At 38.8% G+C, this 22,706-nt stretch overlaps 2 protein-coding genes across 2 annotated transcripts in view; both read right to left on the reverse strand.

Moving 5' to 3' along the window:
• Positions 1 to 2,695: 2,695 nt before the first annotated feature.
• On the reverse strand, positions 2,696 to 11,721 carry LYVE1 (lymphatic vessel endothelial hyaluronan receptor 1). Its single transcript, XM_010145255.1, has 6 exons — positions 11,640 to 11,721; positions 7,454 to 7,613; positions 7,208 to 7,347; positions 4,409 to 4,705; positions 3,623 to 3,701; positions 2,696 to 2,882 (listed from the first exon to the last, which is right to left on the reverse strand). The coding sequence occupies exons 1-6, from the start codon at positions 11,719 to 11,721 to the stop codon at positions 2,696 to 2,698; spliced, it is 945 nt and encodes a 314-aa protein (XP_010143557.1).
• A 6,240-nt stretch (positions 11,722 to 17,961) lies between these two features.
• MRVI1 (murine retrovirus integration site 1 homolog) overlaps positions 17,962 to 22,706 on the reverse strand; it is a 30,545-nt gene continuing 25,800 nt past the window's right edge. Inside the window, exons 18-20 of the mRNA XM_010145257.1 lie at positions 20,548 to 20,667; positions 19,513 to 19,644; positions 17,962 to 18,202 (exon numbers count right to left, since the gene is read on the reverse strand). Of these exons, the coding sequence (XP_010143559.1) occupies positions 17,962 to 18,202; positions 19,513 to 19,644; positions 20,548 to 20,667 (493 nt within the window). The remainder of the gene's footprint in view (positions 18,203 to 19,512; positions 19,645 to 20,547; positions 20,668 to 22,706) is intronic.

The following is a 22,706-nucleotide window of genomic DNA, read 5'->3' on the forward strand; positions in this document are numbered from 1 at the left end:
ACAGCGCCCGGCGCCTGCCGTGGTGCGATCATCCCAGGGCCAGCAACGGGCGGTGCGGAACGCTCCCCACCCTGCCCCAGCAGCGGGGCAGAGGATGGGGGAGGCGGGCCGGCGGGGCCCCGGGCAGCGCTCTCTGACCCCGCAACGCCCACAAAGGACAGCGAGCCGTTCGGGAACTGAGGTGACCTCCCGGTCATCTGCATCCTGATGCTTCAAGGTTTAATTCTAGAGGGTTTGGGGCGGGTGTTTTTTGTTTGTTTTAAAGAGCAGAAAAGGAGCAGTACTTCCTCTTCCTGCCTGCTCTGTTCAAACACTTCCCACGATAAAAGCACCCCTGTGTTCCAAACAGGGAGCGGGCGGGCTGGGAGCCTCGCTGCATTTCCTGCAGGCCAACCACCCCTCTTGCCGAAGGTCAGCGAACATCTGCGGCCGCAGTGTGGGAATCTGAGGAGTGTTACCTCCAAACGGCTCGTAAACTGTGATCTCCTGCGAGGTGGAACGAGTGATTTATCCAAGATACTTGAGCGTAATGCATTTTCTGAGACACCAAGGAGCCTCAAAGCTGTTGAAAACGTCTTGTAAAAAAAACCCGGCAGGATACTTGAGAAAAGTTAGAAACATAATGAGGAATTTATCTTCACTTTCTGCTACTTCCAGTCAAGGGATTGGTTTTTTGACACTTTCTGACAAGAACTTAAATAAATGTTTCCTGTTTGCTCAGTAGTGGTACATCCCTTGCAATTCTGTTAAACAATGAGCAAGAACGTTTTGTACTTTGTGTGACGGAGTAGTTCTCATTCTATATAATCTTCTTATATCAGCTAATGCAGATTTTTTTAGAAAGTAAGCACTTGGGGGGGGGGGCAGGTAAAGCCCTTATTTAGATTTAAAACAGAAGCAACAAACTTCCAGCTAGAATGAACCAGAGAACAATTTTCTGAATTTCTTTAGGTGTGAATGAGACAATCTGAGAGAAAAGTAAGTTCATACACGTGGAACAGAGGTAATATTGGTAGGAGAGTAAGAGTAGCGATACTTTTTTCTTGGTGTTGGGGAAGGGAATAGAGAAACAGGTAATTTCTAATTTGTGAAGTATGGAGAAGTGGAAGAGATATTATCACGTGCCACAGAAAAGTCCCAGATTACCTGGAATCCACGGGCGTTGCCTGTGTCCTGAAGCCCGTTTGCTACCCTGACACCGTCGTGAGGAGTGGTGGCTGTGGCCCTTCCTGGTGGCCTGATTTCTGCTGCCGGCCCTCCCTGCTCTCACGGCACGGAGTTCTTTCCTGCAGGCTGCCCGGAGGAAGACCTGCCTTTACTGCAGCTATTCCGCAAGGAGAGGAACTGCTTAACTGAAGGCTTTGTCTTTCTGCAGCTTTAGCGGCAGTGGTGGACTGCGCATCAACGCAGTCCAGGCTCTTGGTGCCATGAAATATTTCTGAGGCACCAAAAAAAAAAAAAAAAGAGGAGAGAAGACCATAGCCAACATAGGGAATCTCCAAGTATGCTGTAATGAAATGATACACTACAGCTCACCGTCCACTGGAATACATAACCACCACTGCGCAATTCTGAAATTTCTGTGAATCAGAAATATGGAAGCTCATGACTGTTAAGGGTCGAGGGACCGAGGTACCCACTCCTCGACTTACCTTAACAGAAGAGTCCTACGCTGTAGAAAACACAATATGGGTGAGCAGTTCTACTCTACTTTGTTTAAGACTATGTTTTCAAGCTGCTTGATCTAACAAGAAACGTCCTTTGCCATAACAACCTTCTTCACATGTAAAAATAAGTTATCCAAACCATTTGTTCAAGAAAATATAGATAAATTCCAGGTGCTCTTCTTTTATAGCAGCTAATTACTTCTGCAGCATGAAGTTACATGAGCTCTTTTTAACTGCGGGACAGTCTTCAGGAGACTAAACTGTCCACACAGACGTATCTACCATACTTTATTTGATGGAGTACTGCCAATGTCCCATACCACTCCAGATCTTTATTAGGAAAGGCACATTTAAATATACACACAAAAGATCTTAAATATAACTGTTGAGATACAGTTCAAGCTTTTTTTTCCCCATCAAATATCTGATGCAGAAGAATGATACAGGTTTTAATAAATAAAACAGTAAATAATGATATGATGAAGATAACTAGGAAAGTTATTAATTTCTGTATGTATATATAGAAACATCAGCATCTCTGCACCCTTCCTTGGGTATTTAAATGGCAGTGGGTTGATGCTTTTTTTTATTCCCTTGTAAACAGACTTTTTAAAAAAACATTATGCAGCTACTCAATGGAAATAAGCTATTCTACATGAGGAAGAGCTACAGCGTCGTCATTTTATTTTAACCATTAAGTTAGCAGACATCCTCCAGCTAGATAAAAACCTCTTTTCATTACGTATTGATGTGAATTCTGTGCAAATAGATAACACGCTGCATGTTGTTAATTTATTAAAGATTATTAAAGATGAAAAATGAGCTGTAATGCGGATGTTATTTATTTCAAGTAAATAAGATACCATGTTCTTCTGCAAGAGCATTTACAGCTGAAGATGCAATTATTAATGCACTGGGAGACAGAAAGTAGTGATTCATGAGTATTTACAATAACCCACGGTCAAAAGCATTGCGAAGTTCTGTGTGCTTTGCTCTATATTTCTATCAAGAAGTGCACATTCTTCCCCTTAAACCTCTGCCTCTAGACATTTCACTGTGGCCTCCGACTTGGTTTTAGGCTCTTCTACCTTTTCTCCGTTATTCTTCATTTCCTTCTCAGGTGTTTTGTCATTTGGCTTAGCTTCTTTGAGAGCAGTAGTTTCAACCATATCTTTTTGCTGCTGCTTGTTTGAAAATGGGAAGGTTTTCTTGTACCTTTAAATAGAAGAAAGGATGGTAAAGCAGCAACTCGGACATGGTTTGGTAGTGTCACTCAAGAAATAGTGTCAAATATCTACAACTCACTTTCTTTGCTACACTCAAGGAAAAGTCTCCCAGAACAGTGCCATGCTATATCATTGTGCTTTTTCAAGCAGAGTTCTTTTAAAAGAAATGTTTTTGTATTTTTTTTTCTAAATAGACAACGTGTATTCAGGATTTGTGGTACATAACAAGCTGTCTGGGCTAGACTATAAGAAATGCACACAACTTTTTGATGCGATTCGATGATGCACTGTGTTGAAGATCTTTATGCATGACAAATGAGCCGAGCAATTTTTTTCTGAACACAGTCATAGTCCCAAGAATAAAAACTTTTACCTTGAGTCTGACATAGAAAGAAACAAAAATAGAACTGCATGAACAGTCATATTCAAACAGCCGCGCACCTCAGTGTTGCTATTTTGGCGCTCTTGGTAATGTTTCACAGCAGACATGACTGACTAATCAAAAATAGGCGATATTTGTCTTTGGTTCATTTTCTAAAGCAGGGAACGGCAACAGCAACAACAAACTTTATCTGCATAACAACAGGCCATAGGACTTTGTTCTTTGTGCTACACTGTTATGTCATTATCATCACTTGTCTGCTTTCTAGTTATACATTAAAAATATTCATTGTTTGTACTCTAGGAGATAACACAGTCCAAGAGGAAAAAACCCCCCAAACAACTTACTTTTTGACATAGCAGACTGCTAGAACCACTGAAAGAATGAAGAAGATGACTGCCAGTACAAGAAGTGCGGTGGGGATACCTAGGGATAGAAGTGAGCACAGAGTTTTTAAGCGTCCTTAATTCTCACTTTCTAAAGGCTCAAAGCATAAATCCAGATTCTTCTAAAAACAGCCTAGTGTAAGAGGACATAAACATTTTTTCAAGAGGGACTAAACCAGGTATTTAGGCAGTCCCAGACAGATACTTGTCTAATCTGCTCATTGGAGGGTTTTTCCAACCTGCCTAGAGAACACATTTTTTTTATTAACTGTCCTTACAGTTAGAATACTTTTCCCCATATTTAGACTATTTCTCAGTTGCTGTAGATTAGGATTACTCACACCCCAAACCTCTAGAACACCTCCATATTTAGAGAGCAACGATCCTCATTTAAACTTTCCTGGCTTCTTTTGTTTTTAAGAGCTTGCGGAGTCTTCCATTACTCTGAGCACATGGTGTTTGCTAAGACTTTCCCAGAAATGTATTTACCCCAAACCACATTAACCAGAATGAACTTCCACTCTTTTATATTAGAATATTATCAAAAACTATAAAATAAGATCTTACTTCTACTTAAATACTATTTGAAAAGCCTCAGCCTTACAAGCTTTGCTTTTGCAAAACCATAGGTTCAGCTATATCAAAATGGATGCTGGAACCGCAAATAAAACCAGCAGTAAACGGTTTTACTACTAACATCTAATAACAGGCTCTTCTGATTAAACAGCTACCCTAACTGGCCTCTACCTCCAAAAACAACGGCGTCATTCTTAAAGGCAGAATGGGAAGCGCGGTGACGAGAGTCAGTCCATGAGTACTCCTCCGGCAGTTTTGCGGTAGTCCCCTCTGTTGGTAATATAGTTTCAGTTACACATATTACACGGAATTTTGTATTTTTCTGGGATTGTTCCGACTCAGTAACACTGGGCACTGCTATGATGTTCTCAGTCAAAGCAGAGCTGGAATATGCAGTTAAGTCCATTGGTGCACTTGAAGGTAGGATGGTTGTAGTTGGATCTGGTTTACAGGAATTAATCTGGACATCTGCAGCAGGGACAGGAAATACAGAATTGTTCTGGATGTTAGTTTTGTACATACTGTACACATGTTTATTGAAATGGTTACTCAGTCATTCCCTTCTGGAAATTATTACTTGTCTATTCACAAAAGCCTGAACCAAATCAGGCATGCCTGTTTCAGACGCGTGGCAACAACCCAGATCATGCACCTTGTATCGTTCCTCACATAGTTAAACACTCTCCTGAGCAAGTGTGGCGCTCACTTTACAACTGCGGACCAATGACAAGATTTCTTCTGAAAAGTACTTAGAATAAAATTGCATATAAAACCCAGTAACATGACCTCCTGCAGAGCGGGAGGTTCAACTGCAGATCAAATATTTTAAAATATTTATATTGTATTATGTCTATGTTCAAACCATATGGATGCACTGTTGATAACTGGAACACTATGATTTCCTGGAAACAAAAGTAGCCCATAAAACTTTCAGGTAAACCAGGCACTAGTGTGAGAAAAGAAGTGACAGGACTCTAACAGGGGCTAGAAAAAAAACAAACTTCAGGCAGGCAAACTCAGAAATTAAGTCATTTAAATGAGGTGAATGTTTTCTGTATAAAACCATGGGTGCAAGTGGACTTTCATACGTAAAAGGAAAAGCTGAGTTCTGAATCAAGTTCGTGAAACTTTTTCTTATCAGGTGATGTTCTATATTCTGCAAAGCTATAAAAACTTTACTAAAGTAGCAAGCAAATTACAGCAGAAGTGAGAGGGAAACGTTGTAAGTACTGTTCTCCAAATGAATATCCATCACAAGTCTTAGGACACAGTTACAATCACAGAACAAAAAGCTAAATATCAGGGGCTTTTTAATGTTTTCAACTACAGTTGTAAGCGATTTTTGACATTTCTTTGGCAAAAAGAAAATTGACAGAATGAGCTTCTGCCAAATATTTTGGGTAAAGAAATGCCCAGAACAGGCAACGGTTTGGCAATTAGGATAAAGAAATGCAGAATCATCCCAATGTTAAATACAATTACTTTATTTCTAAGCATTCAGCAACCTTAACTTTCTTCAGGTACTGTAACAGTAAATTTTTTTTTAATTAAAGCTAAACAAAGCAAGTAATTTGAAATTACTTGCTACTTCCTTACCATTACCCAACCTACCCAACAGTTCTGATGCAGAATGACCCCCATTTCATGCACTACAGCACCACATTGCTTAGGAGCTGAAGAAATAATAGTACCAATAGAAGCAGCTTCTTTTGGAGCACGTTGCTGTAGTACTAATTCAGCTGTGCTTTCATCAGTAAAAGCTATGGGCTGCAGAGAAAAGCTACATTAGTCCAAACACATAATTTTTAACTTCACAGGTTAGGTGGTAAGTCAATTTTAATGGTGGTTTTGCTGTGCAGTGCTTTCTGATCTGCAGTCGGATACTTTCGTTAGCTGAGTACTTAGATGATCTACCCTCCTTGACTACAACGGCCCGGGATCACAAACAGAGTCCCACTGGTAGAGGCATGGCCTCCTCCCTAACAGCTTTTCCCGTAGTCTCTTTGGAACCTCCAACATTCACAGTTACCGGACACAGTCTTATGTCTTTGTATCTTGCACAGTCTCCTTTCTCCTGCTCTTCACAACCCTTGTTCACACATCTTTCCTGAAAAGTTCAGAATTTTGTACATAATTTCTTGCTCTTTTATCTTAAAACTCATTGTCACGGTCTAAGGACTGATTAGAAATAATTTATTAATGCCATATGTGGTCTAATTATTGGGATGGTTGTTAGATAATAACCATAGCTATGGGACAGTAGCAGGAACACAATGCCTCTAGTTAAAGACTGCTTTTTGGTTAATACCATGTAGCTCATTAAGAAACAATACTGACCTACTGTGCTGAGAAGATCTAACTTACGTCAGGGCCCAAGTTCCACTGCTGTATTTTTAATTTGGGAGTAGAGACAGCCAAGAATGAGGGGAAGGGCAGGCCTTTTCATACATAGGATGATGCACATCAACGGAAGCTGTTTGATTTTACTGATAATAGATTGAGAAGCTAGTTAATTTTAAGATCTTCCATCTGTTCTAGCTTACATTTATAATTTAGTTTAATGGATAAATTTCCTTTGATCAAAATTTGTCAGCTTTTCCTGAATTACCCCACTTTTGGTCTTCTTGCAAGAAAACACCACACACAGACATCCAGTTAAAGACTTGACTCATTGTCTTTCAAATTAATATGCCTAAAAAACCAAAACATGTTAAGAGCATTGTGTTGACATTACAGAACGATAAAGGCAACTCTTCAAGAGCTTTCATGGCAGCAGCAAATTATTAATTTGGATTAACTGAATTGACCTTTCTTATTTCTCGTAAGTTTTTTCCCCTACAGAGGAAGACTGGGGGGAAAGGGCCAACAGATTATAAGAACTCATGCTTGTTATGTTTTCTTCAAGCAGATATTAAAAAATAATAAAAGCCAAACCAAAACACAAAAAATGTAGTTACCATGCTTACATACCAGAGGAATTAAAGCAGTAAACGTTGAATGGTTTAAACGGTTCAGCTTTCCATGGCACTAGTCCAACCTTGCCCTGACCACATTTCTTGTTGGATGTTATCCGAGGGATGACAACAATTCCATCTTCCACCCATCCATAGCTATAATAAAAAGCATCAGTCCTTTTAATACCAGATTTAACATCAGCCTCAGATGTGTGTAAAGGCGTTCACTGAAGGCAATGAGACACTGACTGATGTCATGTACCTGCATGTTTCAAAGCCATGTTTCAAAGCCTTTTCAACCTGGTGTTTATTTGCCAGTTGTAGCTTCAGTTGTTTGCATGCGTTACTTGCTTCTGAGTAATTAACTTTCTCTTCAAGATAAATTCCTACACCCGTGATCCTGCAAGGTGAAAGAATGGAACCTATAATTTAGACATAAATATTCAAGGTTAGTATTTGAATATTATCTTTTATTCCTCTTTTATTATTATCTTTATTCCTTTTATTATTTAAGATCACGTTCAACTGAATTGTACATTGTAAAATGTTTCTGCCTTAAGGATAGTAGGAAACTAATTTCTGGCAAAAAAACATACTTTAAAAATAGAACATACTTTCTTAACACAGTGGTGTAGAATTTCAAGAGGTTTGGCTGTTATTAGATTTAACGCACATCCAGTTGGCATTTGTGTCATTACCAGGAGTCAGCGTCTTACTAAAGACACTCTTATTTGTTGTGCTTATTCATGCAAAATGGGAAGAGTAACCAGACAGGTTTTCTTCCTTTGTTTTAAATCAAAATGATAAAACTTACATTTGCACTGTGGCACTGATTCTGTCAATACACCACTCTTACCAGTATGAGTTCTATGAAAAGTATTATACATAATTTTTAATGAAAAAAATCTTTCCTCCTTGGCACGATACTTCCCCACCCCTCAGCCGCTGTCAAGGGTTCAATTGCCTGAGTGCTTGGCAGGCAGCAGGAAAAGAGGGGACAGGACGAGTGAGTTGATGACGCTTTTCCCCATTCCTCCCCCACAGGCAGCGCATCCAGCTGTTTTAGAAAGCCACAGCTGGCACACTATTCCTGCCACCTGTACCGGGAAATGCAGAGCTTCGGCCTGATTACACCTGCTCTGCTTCTTAGCCTGTATTAAGGACACAGGACAGAATTCAGGGTTTGATAGAGACAACGAAAAAAATACTACTCTTTTGTGCCCATGTTCCACCAGAAGCATATGCTGGAAAAAAGCTCTTGAGTTACACACAATAATTGCCATATTAAATGACACTTTCCAACATTTCATTGCAAACATTTCAGATACTGGCCAGAGGTGTCGCTGCCTTGCTCAGCACACTTTTCAGGCTGTGTGCTCACCAGGTATGTTCTCTAATGAATACTTCATAAAATCTAGGCAGCAAAATACAGGCAATCAACAAACGCTTAGGGCAGGATGAAGTGATTCGTGCAGATCCACCAGATGCCTTCTTAGCAACAGAGGTTAAAGTGAATTTTATGAATGAAAAGATAGAACTAGCAGCTAAGACGCTCCCATGCTGAGAAAAGGATAAAGAGATGACTAGCTTGCATGGAGTGCTGAAAGAAAGGCAGGCTCTTCACTTCTGCTCCCACTGGGTGTGGCACAGTTGGAAATGTCTTCTGGTAAAAGGTGCATCTCTGCTGTCCTTACATTTAATTTAACTGGATTAAATGTCTGGTAGAGTAATCATTGAATTATGTAGATTTATCTCAGGAGCAGCGGAGGCTGTGGCCTCCCATTAACACTTCCTGGTATGGTATAGACCCAGTCGCGTGGCAGGGGAGCCATTAACACCTGAGCAGTCCCCATAGCCAACTCATGGCCACATCCAGCCCTGTCTTGAACGTAAGACACGCCTACAGTGCTTTAGAATCAGAGAAGCCCCATTGCTCAGTGAAGATGTGTGTGTAGGCATCAAGCACCTCAAGTCTATCCAAGTAGTTCCAGTGTGAAGACGAAAGGGTTGTCAAGCCCTGGAAGAGGCTGCCCAGGGAAGTGGTGGGGGCACCAGCTCTGGAGTTATTTGAAAACCTTGTAGTAGATGTGGTGCTGAAGAACATTATTTAATGGTGACTGAGCAGTGCTGGGTTAATGGTTGGACTTGATCTTAAAGGTCTCTTCCAACCAACAAGATTCTACGATTCACCCTATCAAGTTTCTTCCTCTCAGCCAGCCTGTCAATGTCAGTGTCCTCTCGAATCCTTTCATTTTGACCTAAGTCCTTCTGTGTCAGAGAAGTCAGTCACTGGAACGGGCTTCCTAGAGAGGTGGTGGATGCCCCAGGCCTGGCAAGTGTCTAAAAGGCATTTGGACAATGCCCTTAACAACTTGCTTTAACTTGGTCAGTCCTGAACTGGTCAGGCAGTGGGACTAGGTGATCATTTTAGCTCCCTTTCAACTGAAATAATTCTACTCTATTCTATTCATTCCAGTGTAAAGATTCGTGATTCCCTTTTGTTAACAGGCAACTCTCCCAGTCCTCTTGAGAGTCATTTCTGGTTTCCTGTCCCAGCTGCTGAGGCACATCTCACATCTCTACTCTTTCTGAGTCTCCTCTAGGGTTTATGCCTAATTCCTTTCTCCTGTTACTATTTATTCTTTGTCTTCACTCTTACTCTTATTGCTTGCCTACTCAATTTTTTTTTCCTATCTTTTGATCTGAGCTAATACAACATTAAAAAAAAAAGTAATTTTGAGAATGAAAGTTTCTCAATGACCAACTTCACAAATTTCATATAAAGCTGAGGAGCTGACTGATTGGAATTTCCTGAAACTGTAGAAAGTTGGCTAGGTATTTGGAAACTGTTGCCATCTTTAGTCATTCAGTTACAGGACAAAGATTTTTACATTGTATGATAGGTACACAGCATAATATAAAAATTTGGTACAAAAAAATTAAGTCTTAAGTGATAAGAAAAGTGACTGTAGGACAGGGACCGAGGTTATACTTTAGAAATGGCTAAGCCTTTTAAAGCAATAATGATGAAGTAGAAGAAATTCTTTGGAAAGCTTATCAGCTTCAATCTAAATTCTACATGGTTTTACAGTATGAAGAAGAAATCCAGAAAAGAAAGCAGTAGCCTCTTCAATTCTTTTCATCACTTCTTTAGTCACCTCTGAACTCTGTTCTAAAGATGACTGAGTTTGTACAAGAGACAGACTAAACCTTTAGAAGCATATTATCCATTTTGGTCTACAAGCTGCACAGAGCTGTACTTGAAGCTTGCTCTATGTAGTTAACCTGCTAATAATGGGACATTCTCCCCATTATTTGGATCTTATGTGAAAATCCGTTTTACTTAGGAGGGTAGGGACACCTAGACAGAAGAAAACTCACAATAAGACAAAGTTGTCATAGGACAGGAAGAAAGGAGTTAAATTTATGTTAGCAATGGGCATTGGCTTTATTGTGCATTAGTTCTCTTCTTGCTTTTCTGGGGAACTGTAGTTTCTATCTCTTTGCTTGCACTCTGATTTATTAGAGTGAGTTTCTTTTGGCTGCTGCTGTCAGGGAACAGCAAGAGTCAGGCTGTTCCACAAGGTAAGAGGAGCCGGGAGCCAAGGGTGACGGCAGCACAGACAGGACAGTGCCCTCACTGACCAGGACACAGTCCAACAGCACCCAAACCAAACAGTGACAGTGGCAGGTTTCACTGGCAGCCCCAGAAAGAGCAAGACAATTCCTTAGACGTAGGGTTTATCCAGAAAGTCCATTTGGGAATGGCACGAGATTGTACTACCTATAACATATGCCACCCTGGAGTCCACCCTGGAGACAAGGCTGCCTACAACGAAGTCCAGAGTCCATCTGTGAAGTCCAGTCAGTAAATCCCTACGTAACTTTTTCAAACAGATAGTTTATACAAAATAGGAGTTTTTGCACTGTTTTAACTGGAGACAGGCATGACTGCCCCGGAGATGAACTGCGAGATCCCCGCCACACATTTCCTTCAATGTTGCAAGTCAAGACAGTGTCAGGATATTGTCAAATCAGAGCAAAGACCTTGCATTAAAGATAGCATTTTATCACAGACACACAGAACTGGTTTCATGCGTGATTTCTGCTCTCTGTATTGTACAAAATTGTTTTCTGTGGTATTTTAAATAATACAAAATAAAATCACATTTCAATAGATCAGAACTTAATCTAAAACACAATACCAAAACTTTAAAACAAGCAGTTCTGCAGCATTTGGACTGTAATTAAATTAGTCTAACAATGAAAGTACCTTTATATGCCGAAGTAGTTTTCATTGCACTGTATTCTCAAAACCCAGTGGTTTCCCATGCCAGAAACACATTTATACAAGCTCCATTCCCCCGTTTTTGTTTGCAAATCTAGCTATTTTTTTCAAGTATTTTTCTGGTCAACTAGGAGACTTTAAGAAGTGAAACTTTACATACCTGTTAAAAAGTAATTTTGAGGCATGAATGTCATAACCCAGATGAAAAACACTGCTGAGGTAACTCCAAAATAATTTGCCATTGTCACCGACTTGGAAAAGTACGAAATTCAAGGTGATTTGTCTCCCGTGCTAAGAAAAATTAAGGTATTGGATGCTGTCAGACCACCTTTGAGATGGCTTCACGAGAGCAACTTCAGCTGTCACTGCACTGCTTAATTGAGAGAATGTGAGAGCAAATGTGTCGACTGTCCCACTCAAAGGTGAGATCACTGCCTGGAAACCCCTAATCACTCTTTACACTTTCTTTCATGTAGGGCTTGCTGGAAAATTTAACTACTGCTGACTCAGAAAACAGCTGAGGAAGGGAGATAAGACTGTGGGACTGCTAAGTCAGTAAACACTTTGAAAGAAGTTTTTGCTGTTTTTTCCTGTTTTACTGATTAACAGCTTATTACTCAGGTTGTCTATTCATCTAGTAAATAAATTCTCTATTGTATCACAGCATGTCAGGCAGGATTTGTATTTCTGAATTGGAAGGGCATCCATTCCCCATTCCCTTATTTGTCTTGATGTAGTACTTTGACCTTCCTTTGCCTTAGAGTGCCACGGCAAAAGTAGGTACCATACCATGGAGATAATATGACACCTAGTTTTGAACAGGTTTAGAGATACCCTCCTGTACACAGGACTCACCGGAAGCCTGTAGGGACAGCAGTGGGAGCCAGTGCCTTCACTGCTGCCTTTTGTGAAGTTCTAACAAGCAGTGATTCAATAGACTGACTCAAAACACAGACGATCCTCATGGAAGGATCCTCACGATCGTCCAGGAAGGCTTAGCAAAGAAATGCCTCCCCCACCACTGGAGATTTCCACAACCAAAGCAGGAACAGAGTTCAGGAGATCAGCTAGTTCCATTTACTGTCAGTAGGATCAGCTCTATTTACGTTACTGTGGACAGATGTTTCTCTAACCTGTTCTTAAAAACTTCCAGTGACAAATTCCTAACATTTCCTCAAACACTCTATTGAGTGTTTCACTGTCCTTTACTGTTGCAGGGAATACTCTAGTGTAAAGTGACTTACCTGTCCTATGGTGTAAACCTTTCACTTCTCCTGTTGGAAACGGACAGGGAAAATAATTTCCTTAGTTTGCAACCTCTTACGTATTTAAAGAGTTTGGCCTCTGCTCCCACGTTTCTTCCAGCTAAGAAGCCTCCGCTTGCTCACTCTTTCTCTCTGGCTGCAGCCTTGCTGATGCTGAGCACTGATTAATAAATTACTTTACCTGCATATGCAGTGCAGAACGGTACAAGACTTTTTTTTTTTTTTTTTTGCAACAGGATGATTTTGTTATATCATGTTCAGTTTGTGATTCAATAAACTTCTAGATGTTCAACATCCCCAGGCTGTTTTCAAGGTCCTGCAAACACAAGTGCAATAGTAGCTACATATAGACTGCAGTTTGCATTGTAGAAAGTTCTCACTTTATTAAGGGAGCATTAAATTTTATCTGGTCACAGGCCCAGTCTCTTAGAGCAGCATATAACATGGTTATGGGGATACTATAACACAGGCAGGCATCTACAGGGCTGAGTGGAGAATGCCGTGGGTTAATGAAATGGCATCTCCATTAGCAATAAAGAAATGAAAATGGGGTTGTGTTTGGGCTGTGTTTTGGAACTGAGTGTTGGTAAAGCCTCATGAGATCTTAAGACAAATGTCTTGGTCCAATTTCTGTTCACTCCTTAATGGTGTTGTAGTCACCTGCCTCTGCAAAGCGATGGCAATCTGAACTACTGTAATCAGACTTACAGAAGCAAGTTGTGTGTGGATTCACCCGCATTTACAATGTAGGAGCACAAACTAATAGTCACTCTGTAGCTCTTAGGGACTAGTAGACTGTGACTGAAAAACACTGAGAGCATTAAACAAAATCTTAGCATCTCCATGCTCACCTTGAACTGCAGAGTACTTCCTACCATGAAGTTGGATTTCTGACAATTGCGTGCTAATTGTTCTTCCAGATTTTAACACTTTGCACCTATTATCCTCACTGTGGCAAATTTTCTTTAGTCAAACTCTGTCAAATGCTATTGATGTTTTATAGCATTTTTAGCTGGAAAAAATGAGATAATCACTTTTGTAATACCAAACAAAAATAAAAGCTCCTTCACATGGTTTTGTAAGAGCAAACTACAGGTTAGGAAAGAGAGAATATTTTAACACTATGAAGTGAGATTGAAAGAACCTTTTTTTTTTCTTTTTTGTATTTCAGCTGTTCCAAAACTGCGTGGAAGATCACTTACCTGGACTGTGAGTACCAAAGGTCTTTAACATGTTTGTGGGTTCATCACAACTTGTGTGGTTAAAGAAAGCTACCTTATACTAAATGTTTAACTAGCATTTGAGCTAAATGTTTATAGAAACCTATAAGGAAAATGTCTGTCATCTCAAGCCAGCATGTTTTAAAATGCTGATGATGATTGCTAACAGAAAACCTTTGATATGGGAGAACTGGCTTAACTGTTCTTTACGATAATTTCTAAAGAAACCTTGATGCCTGAACAACAGGAGAGGAAACGAGTCTTTAAAAATACGTTTATGTGGAAACTACAAACATCACCATCTTTTCCTGGTAACAGTAATTCCTTTCAAGGTTGTTGCTGTCCCAGAGTTTTTCTCCAGGACACTGACCATGAGAGATTCAGAAGTTACATTTCTGTTCTTCGTGGAAATTGATCATTGCCTCCTTCCCTCTGGTCTGTCAGTTCAGTTCTCTACAAAGCCCAGGCTTCCCAGACCCCCCCAAGCCTACAAGAATACAAAGCAAATAAAGAATCCTAACTTTTCTCTCAGTTACAGATTTCCCTTGTGGCTTTCCATGTTCAACCTTCTCAGTGACAGGCAGGTTCCCTCTAAAGCAGGGGTTAAACTCTCTAGGAGATTTCAGTTTCCCCTCATCTGGTTTCTAGGGTATGACAGGGATGACTCAGCTTACAAACACTTTCTGTATTGAAGCAGGAATTTGCCTGCTGCTTCTACATCATTTTCCTGAAGAACTGAAAGACTAAGAACAAGACCTTTAGTGTGTGTAACATGGCACTGTATTCTGCGGAACAGACATGGCAGTATGCACTTCACAAGAACATAGCCATTAATATGGAGACAGAGCGCATGTAAAAACCAAACTTTAAAGGTAGTAACATCGAGGACTTTCAGACCATACTTTTATTTCAAAACTCAAGTATGTGATACTATACAGTACAATACCAGCACACTTGTGCAAAATCTTACAATATTACAAATTTAAATATGATACACAAAAATAGTGCCCTTTTAAAATTCCTTTTACTAGAAACATCCGTGCTGTGCAGGAAAAACAATAAACATATCTTGTTGAAGCAGAAAAATAAATATTGTACCTCAAGAAAACTATTTCAGTGTTAATAGCATAAATAATAGATCTATTTCTTGTTATCTGATGTGATCTTTGGACACAGAAGAGGCTGGGGTTTTTTTCAGATAAAGCAAACTAAAATCCAACAGATGAAATTACATTTAGAATAGTTTTTGAGCTCAACCTAGTTTCCTATTAAAAAAACAGGTGTCTTCATTAACTAACTGGAAAATATAAGCAAAAATATTTAAATGTGCTGTTAGTCATTGTGGTTCATTATTTTGAGTGGACACTTTGCTCAAAGTAGTTATAAAAGAAAAACAACTTAAAAAATGAACTTTATCTTCATCTTTTCCTCCCCATTAAAATCTCTTGCCTCTTTCAAACCATTACCCACAACAATTAATAACTTTGTGGCTAAATTTTACTTGTCTTAGACATACAAGTAGTTCAGTTCAAATCAGTACAACTACTTACAGAAATTCACCCTCGTGCACTAAGTCCATGAAGAGCCAGTGTGTGAATTCCGAGAGAGGACGGAGACCTCCTTCACCCACTCACCAAAAAAACCTTAGCACATGCTTAACATTAAGCAGTTCAAGAGTCCTATTGATAACAATAACTTCCTACGTGTATTTAAAATAACATGTGGGACCCACATCAGTGCATATGTAAATAAGAGCAAATTAATTCAATTACGGGCACTGTTAATTTTTTTTCCTCAGTGCAGCCCAACATCCACAATCATATAATCAAATATGTGCTAAAATTTTTAGCATAGAAAATTCTGCATCTTCAGGACTATTTACCCTCAATTTTTATTGCCTTAAGTTATCAATGTTATTTGTAAAGATTAAAGAAGCTGAATTTAATAAAGAAGTATCCAAAGAGCAACTGACAAGTGTCTTCAAATACTGAAAGTACATGAAATATATCAGTAGTTCTCCATAGTCAGTTATTCTAACTGAACCAAACAAATACCAAATAATTTGCAAGAAACCTTCTTCTGTCTTATTCTTTACCAATTACAATTTTAGACCAAATGACACTTTCCCATTATCCTTTTTGAACTTCCTTAAGCACACTATTCTTTGACACTATACACTTTTAAATGAAAAATAAACCTCCCAACAGCTTATAGACATTCCCACCCCAAAAGTGGTATGGTCTGCTTTTAAATTTTTTTTTTATATTTATTTTCTTTCTCCATATAAATGTGTCTTAAGAAACATGGCTAAAGAAGTAACAAACAAAATTCACCAGCAGGATATTGGTTACTAGTGCCAGACACGTGAATTAAATTTCTAACTGAATTAGCAAGCTGTTTTCTTTGATGGTTAGCTCGAGGTTCAGTGTTTACACCAAAAGAAACCAAGGCAATACTAACTGCATCTGAACCGAAATGACAGTACTTCACAGCAAACTTATTCTTCAGTTGGAAAACAGATCTGTTAATCAGTCAGAAAATACCAGAAGAATGCAAGACACGAGTGCAATCAAGTGTCACACTGATTTTGATGCTGTGGTTAGATTCAAGCATAGCTACAGAAAGACAAACACACTTCATCTTCCAATCAGAAGTGATGGATGTTCAGCAGGTACATACAGTACACCCTAAGTGACACGCATTCTGGTTTCAGCCCTAGTGTGGGGGTTCTCTTCTTTTGCGGTGAAGCCACATAATGGCTTCACCATTTTGAAAATTTCAGGCTTTTACATTCTTGTGTAAGAACTCACAACTCCCAAATAGACAGAACTGTTGAAAAATCTGGGTGAAAGATTTATCGATTGCGACCTGGTGGTTTAGCTTTGAAAGTATATCAGAACAGCTCCGTAATTGGCATCAGATTCTGAAAATGAATTACTAACAACATGCAGTGACCTCTTTCAAGTCCTCACTGCTTTCATGTCCTGGTTCATCTAGGCACTGGTAGGATTTTGGCTGTACGCAGAACTGTGTTCCTCTGCAGATCTCAAAGGATATCTGCTCTTTGGATTAGCAGTAAGGCAGACTCTGCTTAGCATGATCACCTGTCTACAGAGGTTTGAAGACTTATTTTTTTTCAACAAATAATTAAAGATTGCTTCCAGCGTCAAAGACTGCTGTATTTTGGGCTCAGACAAGACATGTAATCTTCCAGACAGCAACTACTTTTTGGTGTAACCAGTATTGACTCTGAGTGGCATTCAGAGATTTGTTGAGAAGCATGTTCCTTTGATATATCAGATTTGACAATATCAGCTGTGCCACCTAGACCTCATTTTAGGTTTTGTTATGTGCCCCTCTTAAAAAAAGGAGTGGTGGTCCCATTCTTAAAGTATATCATAAAACACATTTATGCATGTACTTAATATTCCATTTAAATGATCATTCAGACAATTCCTCTTGTAAAATTACTTTATCAGCAAGTCATTTGGTCTGGTAATAAAATTCTAACCTTCCACAGAAGAGCTTCTGTTTCTACCCAAAAATCACGAACCAGGAAATTAATTAGACCCTCTAAAGCCTAAAGGACTTAAATGCCATTAGTACTTCAACAATCACCAGTAAATTCAGGAAATGCAAAGTAAAGCACTAACTGCAAATGCAGGTTTTATGATTTTCTTCAAAATCAGAGCAGAGATGTCCACGTCCCGTGCAAATCATTCTTTAAAATGTCTTGCTCACTGCCTATTACTGTCACAACCTTTTCATGATGCAATGTTACTTTACTGTATCGGTCATTTACAGTAAGAGGACAGACAAGATTATTTATCAATTATTTTGGCAAGGTATGTTCACAACGTATCCCAGACCTGATGGTGTGGAGTAACGCACCTGTCTAACAGATCACAGTTAACAGCCATAAGCATGACTAAGTGCTACCTGTAACAACGGAGTTCTAAGATGCATACTTGCTCAGGTACCATAAAATATATGGTTGCTATTCAGTGCGTTGCTGGTGTTGAAATCCTGAGTTCCACCAGGAATATTGACGGGCAGCAGAAGAGCTGGCCTTCCCTTCAGGTCCCTCTGATTTTTCATCACAGGAGTTGTACGAATGGTAGATTCCCAACACCACAGCAAAAATTATTATTGCAGCCACTACAAGCCATACCACGTTCCAGTGTTTACACAGTTTGGGGTACAGTATATGTAAATAATTAATGATGACTTCAAGCCTGCTGTAAAATTAAAAGAAAACTGTTACATATTAATCATAGGCAAGTTTATCATCTTAAGCTTTTCAGTTTGAGAAGTTTCATAGATGCACGGTGCACCAGCTTTCTTCCAAATACAAACACTTTGTCAAAGAAGAATCAGACTAAGTTCTTTTAAGAGCTGTTTACACAGATATGGGTGATATTTGCAAGACAGGTCAAGACTGTAAACTTGTCTTCTATTTCTCCCACCTATTGACTGGCAAATCTCAGAGCTTGGTATGATGTAAAATTCTGCACTGTTCATAGCTTGCTTAACAAAAGTGAAGATTAGAACGTGGCAAACATTTCTTCCTAAGAGTTTCATGACTAGTGAGAGGGCTGCCCTTCTGGACATAGCTGAATTCTCAAATTAACAGATATTTATAACCATAATGGTTATGGAATGGAAATGAATTCTTCTGGATCAGGCACGGACCCCTACCTTATCTTGGGACCGGACATATTACTTGCTTTGGCCAGCATTCAATTCCTCTCTAATGCAAAAGTCTCTTTGCTTTTAAAATCCAGGAAATTACAGGTATATTGAGTTGGGTGGTAGAACCACTGAGGAGATTCAATAATTAACTAAGAAAAGCTAAAAATTTCAGAAAATTTTAGCAGTTAGGCAGTTTTCCAGTTAGGCATCAAATGCTGCAGGTAAGACACTAAGCAGATGATTCGAAAGTCCCCAGTATAGACAAAAAGCACTGGGTAGAGTTGCACGCAATAAAGAGGTCACTCAGCTGAAAGCTGAACTCCAGCACAGGGCTGTTCTGCTGCATCTACACAGCTGCCAGAGGGAGCGAGCACCTTCCTGCCCAAGTCAGAGGAAGTCCAACACAGCTGAGGAGCTTGTCTTAATCTGCATTCACCTTGTAGATGTACTCAAAGACTCACCTGTGCAGACCTTTTGGGAATGACATAGGGCACAAATATGGGCATCGGATTCTTGAATTACAGCTTTCATGAGACAATGCAAACCTACCAAGAGATACATTCTGGCATCTAAAGAACTTTTGTGGAATATTTTTTACCTCAAACCCAAACCCTGTCAAGCTGAAGCGTCTTGATATCAACACACAATTATAGCTGAAATATCAAAATAAAAAGTTTTGCATTTTGCAATGACGTTATCTCAGGATATGCCTTTCTGTGGAAGTATTGTTATTTCAAATATGCTTCCCCAGACTGGAAGAAAGCATATCAACGTGACAGTATAAAACACTTGGTTGGGTACCACAAATAGAAAAAAGTGGCTGCTCTTGCATGGACATATTACACCACTGTCTCACCTGCTTTTCAGGTTTTTTATCTCCTCTTCATTTTCAATTTCTTCATGTTCATCATGGCTTTCTTTAGGTGTCTCTTCATCTTCTTCCTTCAGTTCATGAAGTTCTTTGGTTTTCTTCAAGCCTTCCTGATAGCTTTGAGACACAAAACATAGTTTAGTCTAGCATGCTGTATACATCTGTTCTTATGTAAGGAAAAATTAGCTTTGTGTTTTGTTACATTTAGTAAAACACAAAAAGTAATGTTGCAGCACTCGGACAAGAGTAAAAATTAACTGGAGACAATGAGCACGGCACACAGACAGTCACCTTCCAGGAAGAGTTATAAGCTCTGTTACCAAATGTATAATCTTGAAAAAGAGGTAATAGTCCTCAGCAGAGCACAGCTTTTGTCTCTTGTAAAGGAGGTGGTCAGTATTTCTTTTTTTTTTTCAATCATTTTGAACACGCTCTAGATTTTTTTTTTCATGGAGAATAAATGTATCTCAATGCTAAAGATAGATGGCTTGTTGGCTTCTGCAGGAAAGGATCAAAATTTTTGTCTCACTCTTCGCATAATAAAAAGTTCTTCACTTGACATTTAGAAACGGATCCCAGAGCTGTTAATTGCCCCAAAACATGCTGCATAAAGCACTTTGTGACACAAACAACACGAGTTTACTTCAAGAATTGGTATTTACTCTTTACTCATTTCCATGTACGTTTTTCAGAATAAACATTTCATAAAGTTGTTTTGGAGTATCCTACCATGAAGCTGGATACTATTTGACATAAGAACACCCACCCAAGTCAGTATTTCTGATAAACTGCTATCCCACAGTTGGGCTAACATTAATAAAGGATGAAGCTGAACAACCACAATGCAAATACAAGTGAAACTCACTCAAGTTGTTTCCCACATTGCTTCAATTCTGACCATCTTCTAGGAGCTCATATCGATTATGTCACTCAGTTTGCATTTAAAATTATATTACAAAAACATATGTCCCCATCTGGTAGTACATATTGACAGATTTAGTTCACATAAAATATTCCCACCCTTTGTTATATGCTTCCTCTTCTATCTTGGCTTTAGTTTCAGGATTGATCTCTTCCAACCCACTCTGCGTCATTACAGAAGAAGAGGTTTCACAGTCAAGGTCTCCATTAGTCTTTCCACTGCCAGGACAAAGCAAACAGCCAAACAGAAAATGGCATCACTGAAGTGCATTGTATTTGGAGTATGCTACTGAACAAGAGAAACCGCATGCAATTTTGTGACTCCTGATTTTTCTTCTTTAATGTACATTGGAGAAATGAAGTATCTTTCAAAAGAAAAAAGTGAAACACAAAGCAAAATTTTAGTTTCAAAATGTTGTAATTTAAGAACAGTAATGAATGTTTCTAAGGTATTGCCACTTACTTACATTTTATTTATTCTTCAAAAACAGAAAAGAGCATTTGTTTCCTGGCTTACCCATGTCATTTATTTGCTATTTTTGGAAACATTTCCCTCAACTTTCTAAAAACCATCTTGAAATTGTAGCCTCTGTGTCAGAGGAAAATATTAGAAATAATACCAAATACTAATTTAACAAAACATTTTTCTTATTTCCCTTTTAGATATTCCCCTCTGCTGACTTTATACGCTGAACTGATGCACAGGTTAAAAAAATACAAACACATACATACCTCTTGTTACTAAAGCTTTTCTTAAATAGAAGCTTTGAGCATTTAGACTAAAGATAAGCCATCATATGTTGCTCACTTTCTGCAGTGCTCACCTGCACTCACCTCTCTGGGTAAGTCTGGGGCAAAGAGTTTAAGTGATTCATACATAACTTTGCAAATCAATCAAAGTCAAGGTTTAATGCGCTCAATGGCGAATCCCATTTCAACTTCTAGCGTTTAACCCTTATTTTTCTGGCACCAAAATTATAGAAAAACTCACCCTGATTGACACCATCTGTAGGCAATGGGATTTTTTCTCAAGGAGTCATATTAACAGTAGACATTATTTGCACTTGGACTTTAAAATATCATGAGTATAAGCTTGAAGTGCTTAAATATACAAAATGCTTCTGAACTATGTAATTTTACACTAATATAGCAGCTGGCCCACGCATACATACTTATGCTCAAACTTGAATTTCAAGTCCTGCTTCTGTTACTTGATAATATTATTTGTTTTCTTAAGATCCAGGAAGAAATATTGATGAGGGTTTTTTTTTTTGGTGGTGGTTTATTTGTTTGTTTTGTTTTTTCCAGAATTTCTTTATGGTTTCGAGAGATGGTCTAAACCTTGCACAGTTCTGTTTAATTGTAACAGCTAGTGCTACAGTTCATCATTTTTGTTTTCCCAGTTGTGGCATATTTTCTTTGCTTTCCTCGTTCATATAACTTATTTTGCTCTGAAAGTAGTACTATTTAAACTCATGGAATGACTCATGGAACTGTTATGGAAGATGGATAACAACAGCACATTTTAATCCAGCCAGGACATCTACACTAATGGTAAGTACTACAGAGTCAAAAGGGAAATATTTTGCAATTTATAGGTACTAGGAAAATATAGATATTGAGGTATTTGCTTGTTACCAGGCTAAAAAAATTCTCCTCATTTGTGCCTCTTTTTAAATTTTGAAATGCAAACTTGTCTGGCTGCTTTAACTAAAATCTCAGGCTGTAACTAAAGCCTCAAACCTAATGCTTTAATTTAGCTGAATGTTCAATTTTTTATATATAAAATAATTACTGCTCAATTTAATCTTTGATTTGACTTGTGCAAAATTGGGATGATCCAATTTTATGATAAATCATACTTATGTATATTCATATAAACCTCTAAACCTGTGTGACACTGGATATCATAGCATTTAAAACTAGGTTTCTCACCAGCTGGCCACATGATGAAGAGGCAAGGGCAGAACACAGACTGCTATTACTGGGATAGCTGAGTTAAGGAGGATTCATACCGAGTGTTGCTCATGGCCACCTTTTGATACAGCATTAATTTGTTCCAGGAAACGTATTAAAAAACCAAAACCACATGCATTGTACGTAATACTCTAAGCTTTGTTGAATTTGGAAGGCAGGCCTACTCAGATGTGTAAATGTATAGTCTTCTGCTGCATTTTTTACTTTATGCGTTCTAATGATCATAGCAGGCCATGACACTGCTTGTAAACCCTTTGAACACGGAAAGAACAAGGTGACAG

This window comes from Buceros rhinoceros, unplaced genomic scaffold, assembly GCF_000710305.1.
Source record: "Buceros rhinoceros silvestris isolate BGI_N320 unplaced genomic scaffold, ASM71030v1 scaffold1871, whole genome shotgun sequence".
NCBI lineage: Eukaryota > Metazoa > Chordata > Aves > Bucerotiformes > Bucerotidae > Buceros > Buceros rhinoceros.

Coding starts and splice junctions, on each gene's coding strand:
- LYVE1 (XM_010145255.1), bottom strand. CDS start 11,721: ATGGCAAATTATTTTGGAGTTACCTCAGCAGTGTTTTTCATCTGGGTT. Junction 4,706..7,207: donor TTACTGCTTTAATTCCTCTG/GTATGTAAGCAT, acceptor TCCCTGCTGCAG/ATGTCCAGATTAATTCCTGT. Junction 2,883..3,622: donor GCAGTCTGCTATGTCAAAAA/GTAAGTTGTTTG, acceptor TTCTATTTAAAG/GTACAAGAAAACCTTCCCAT.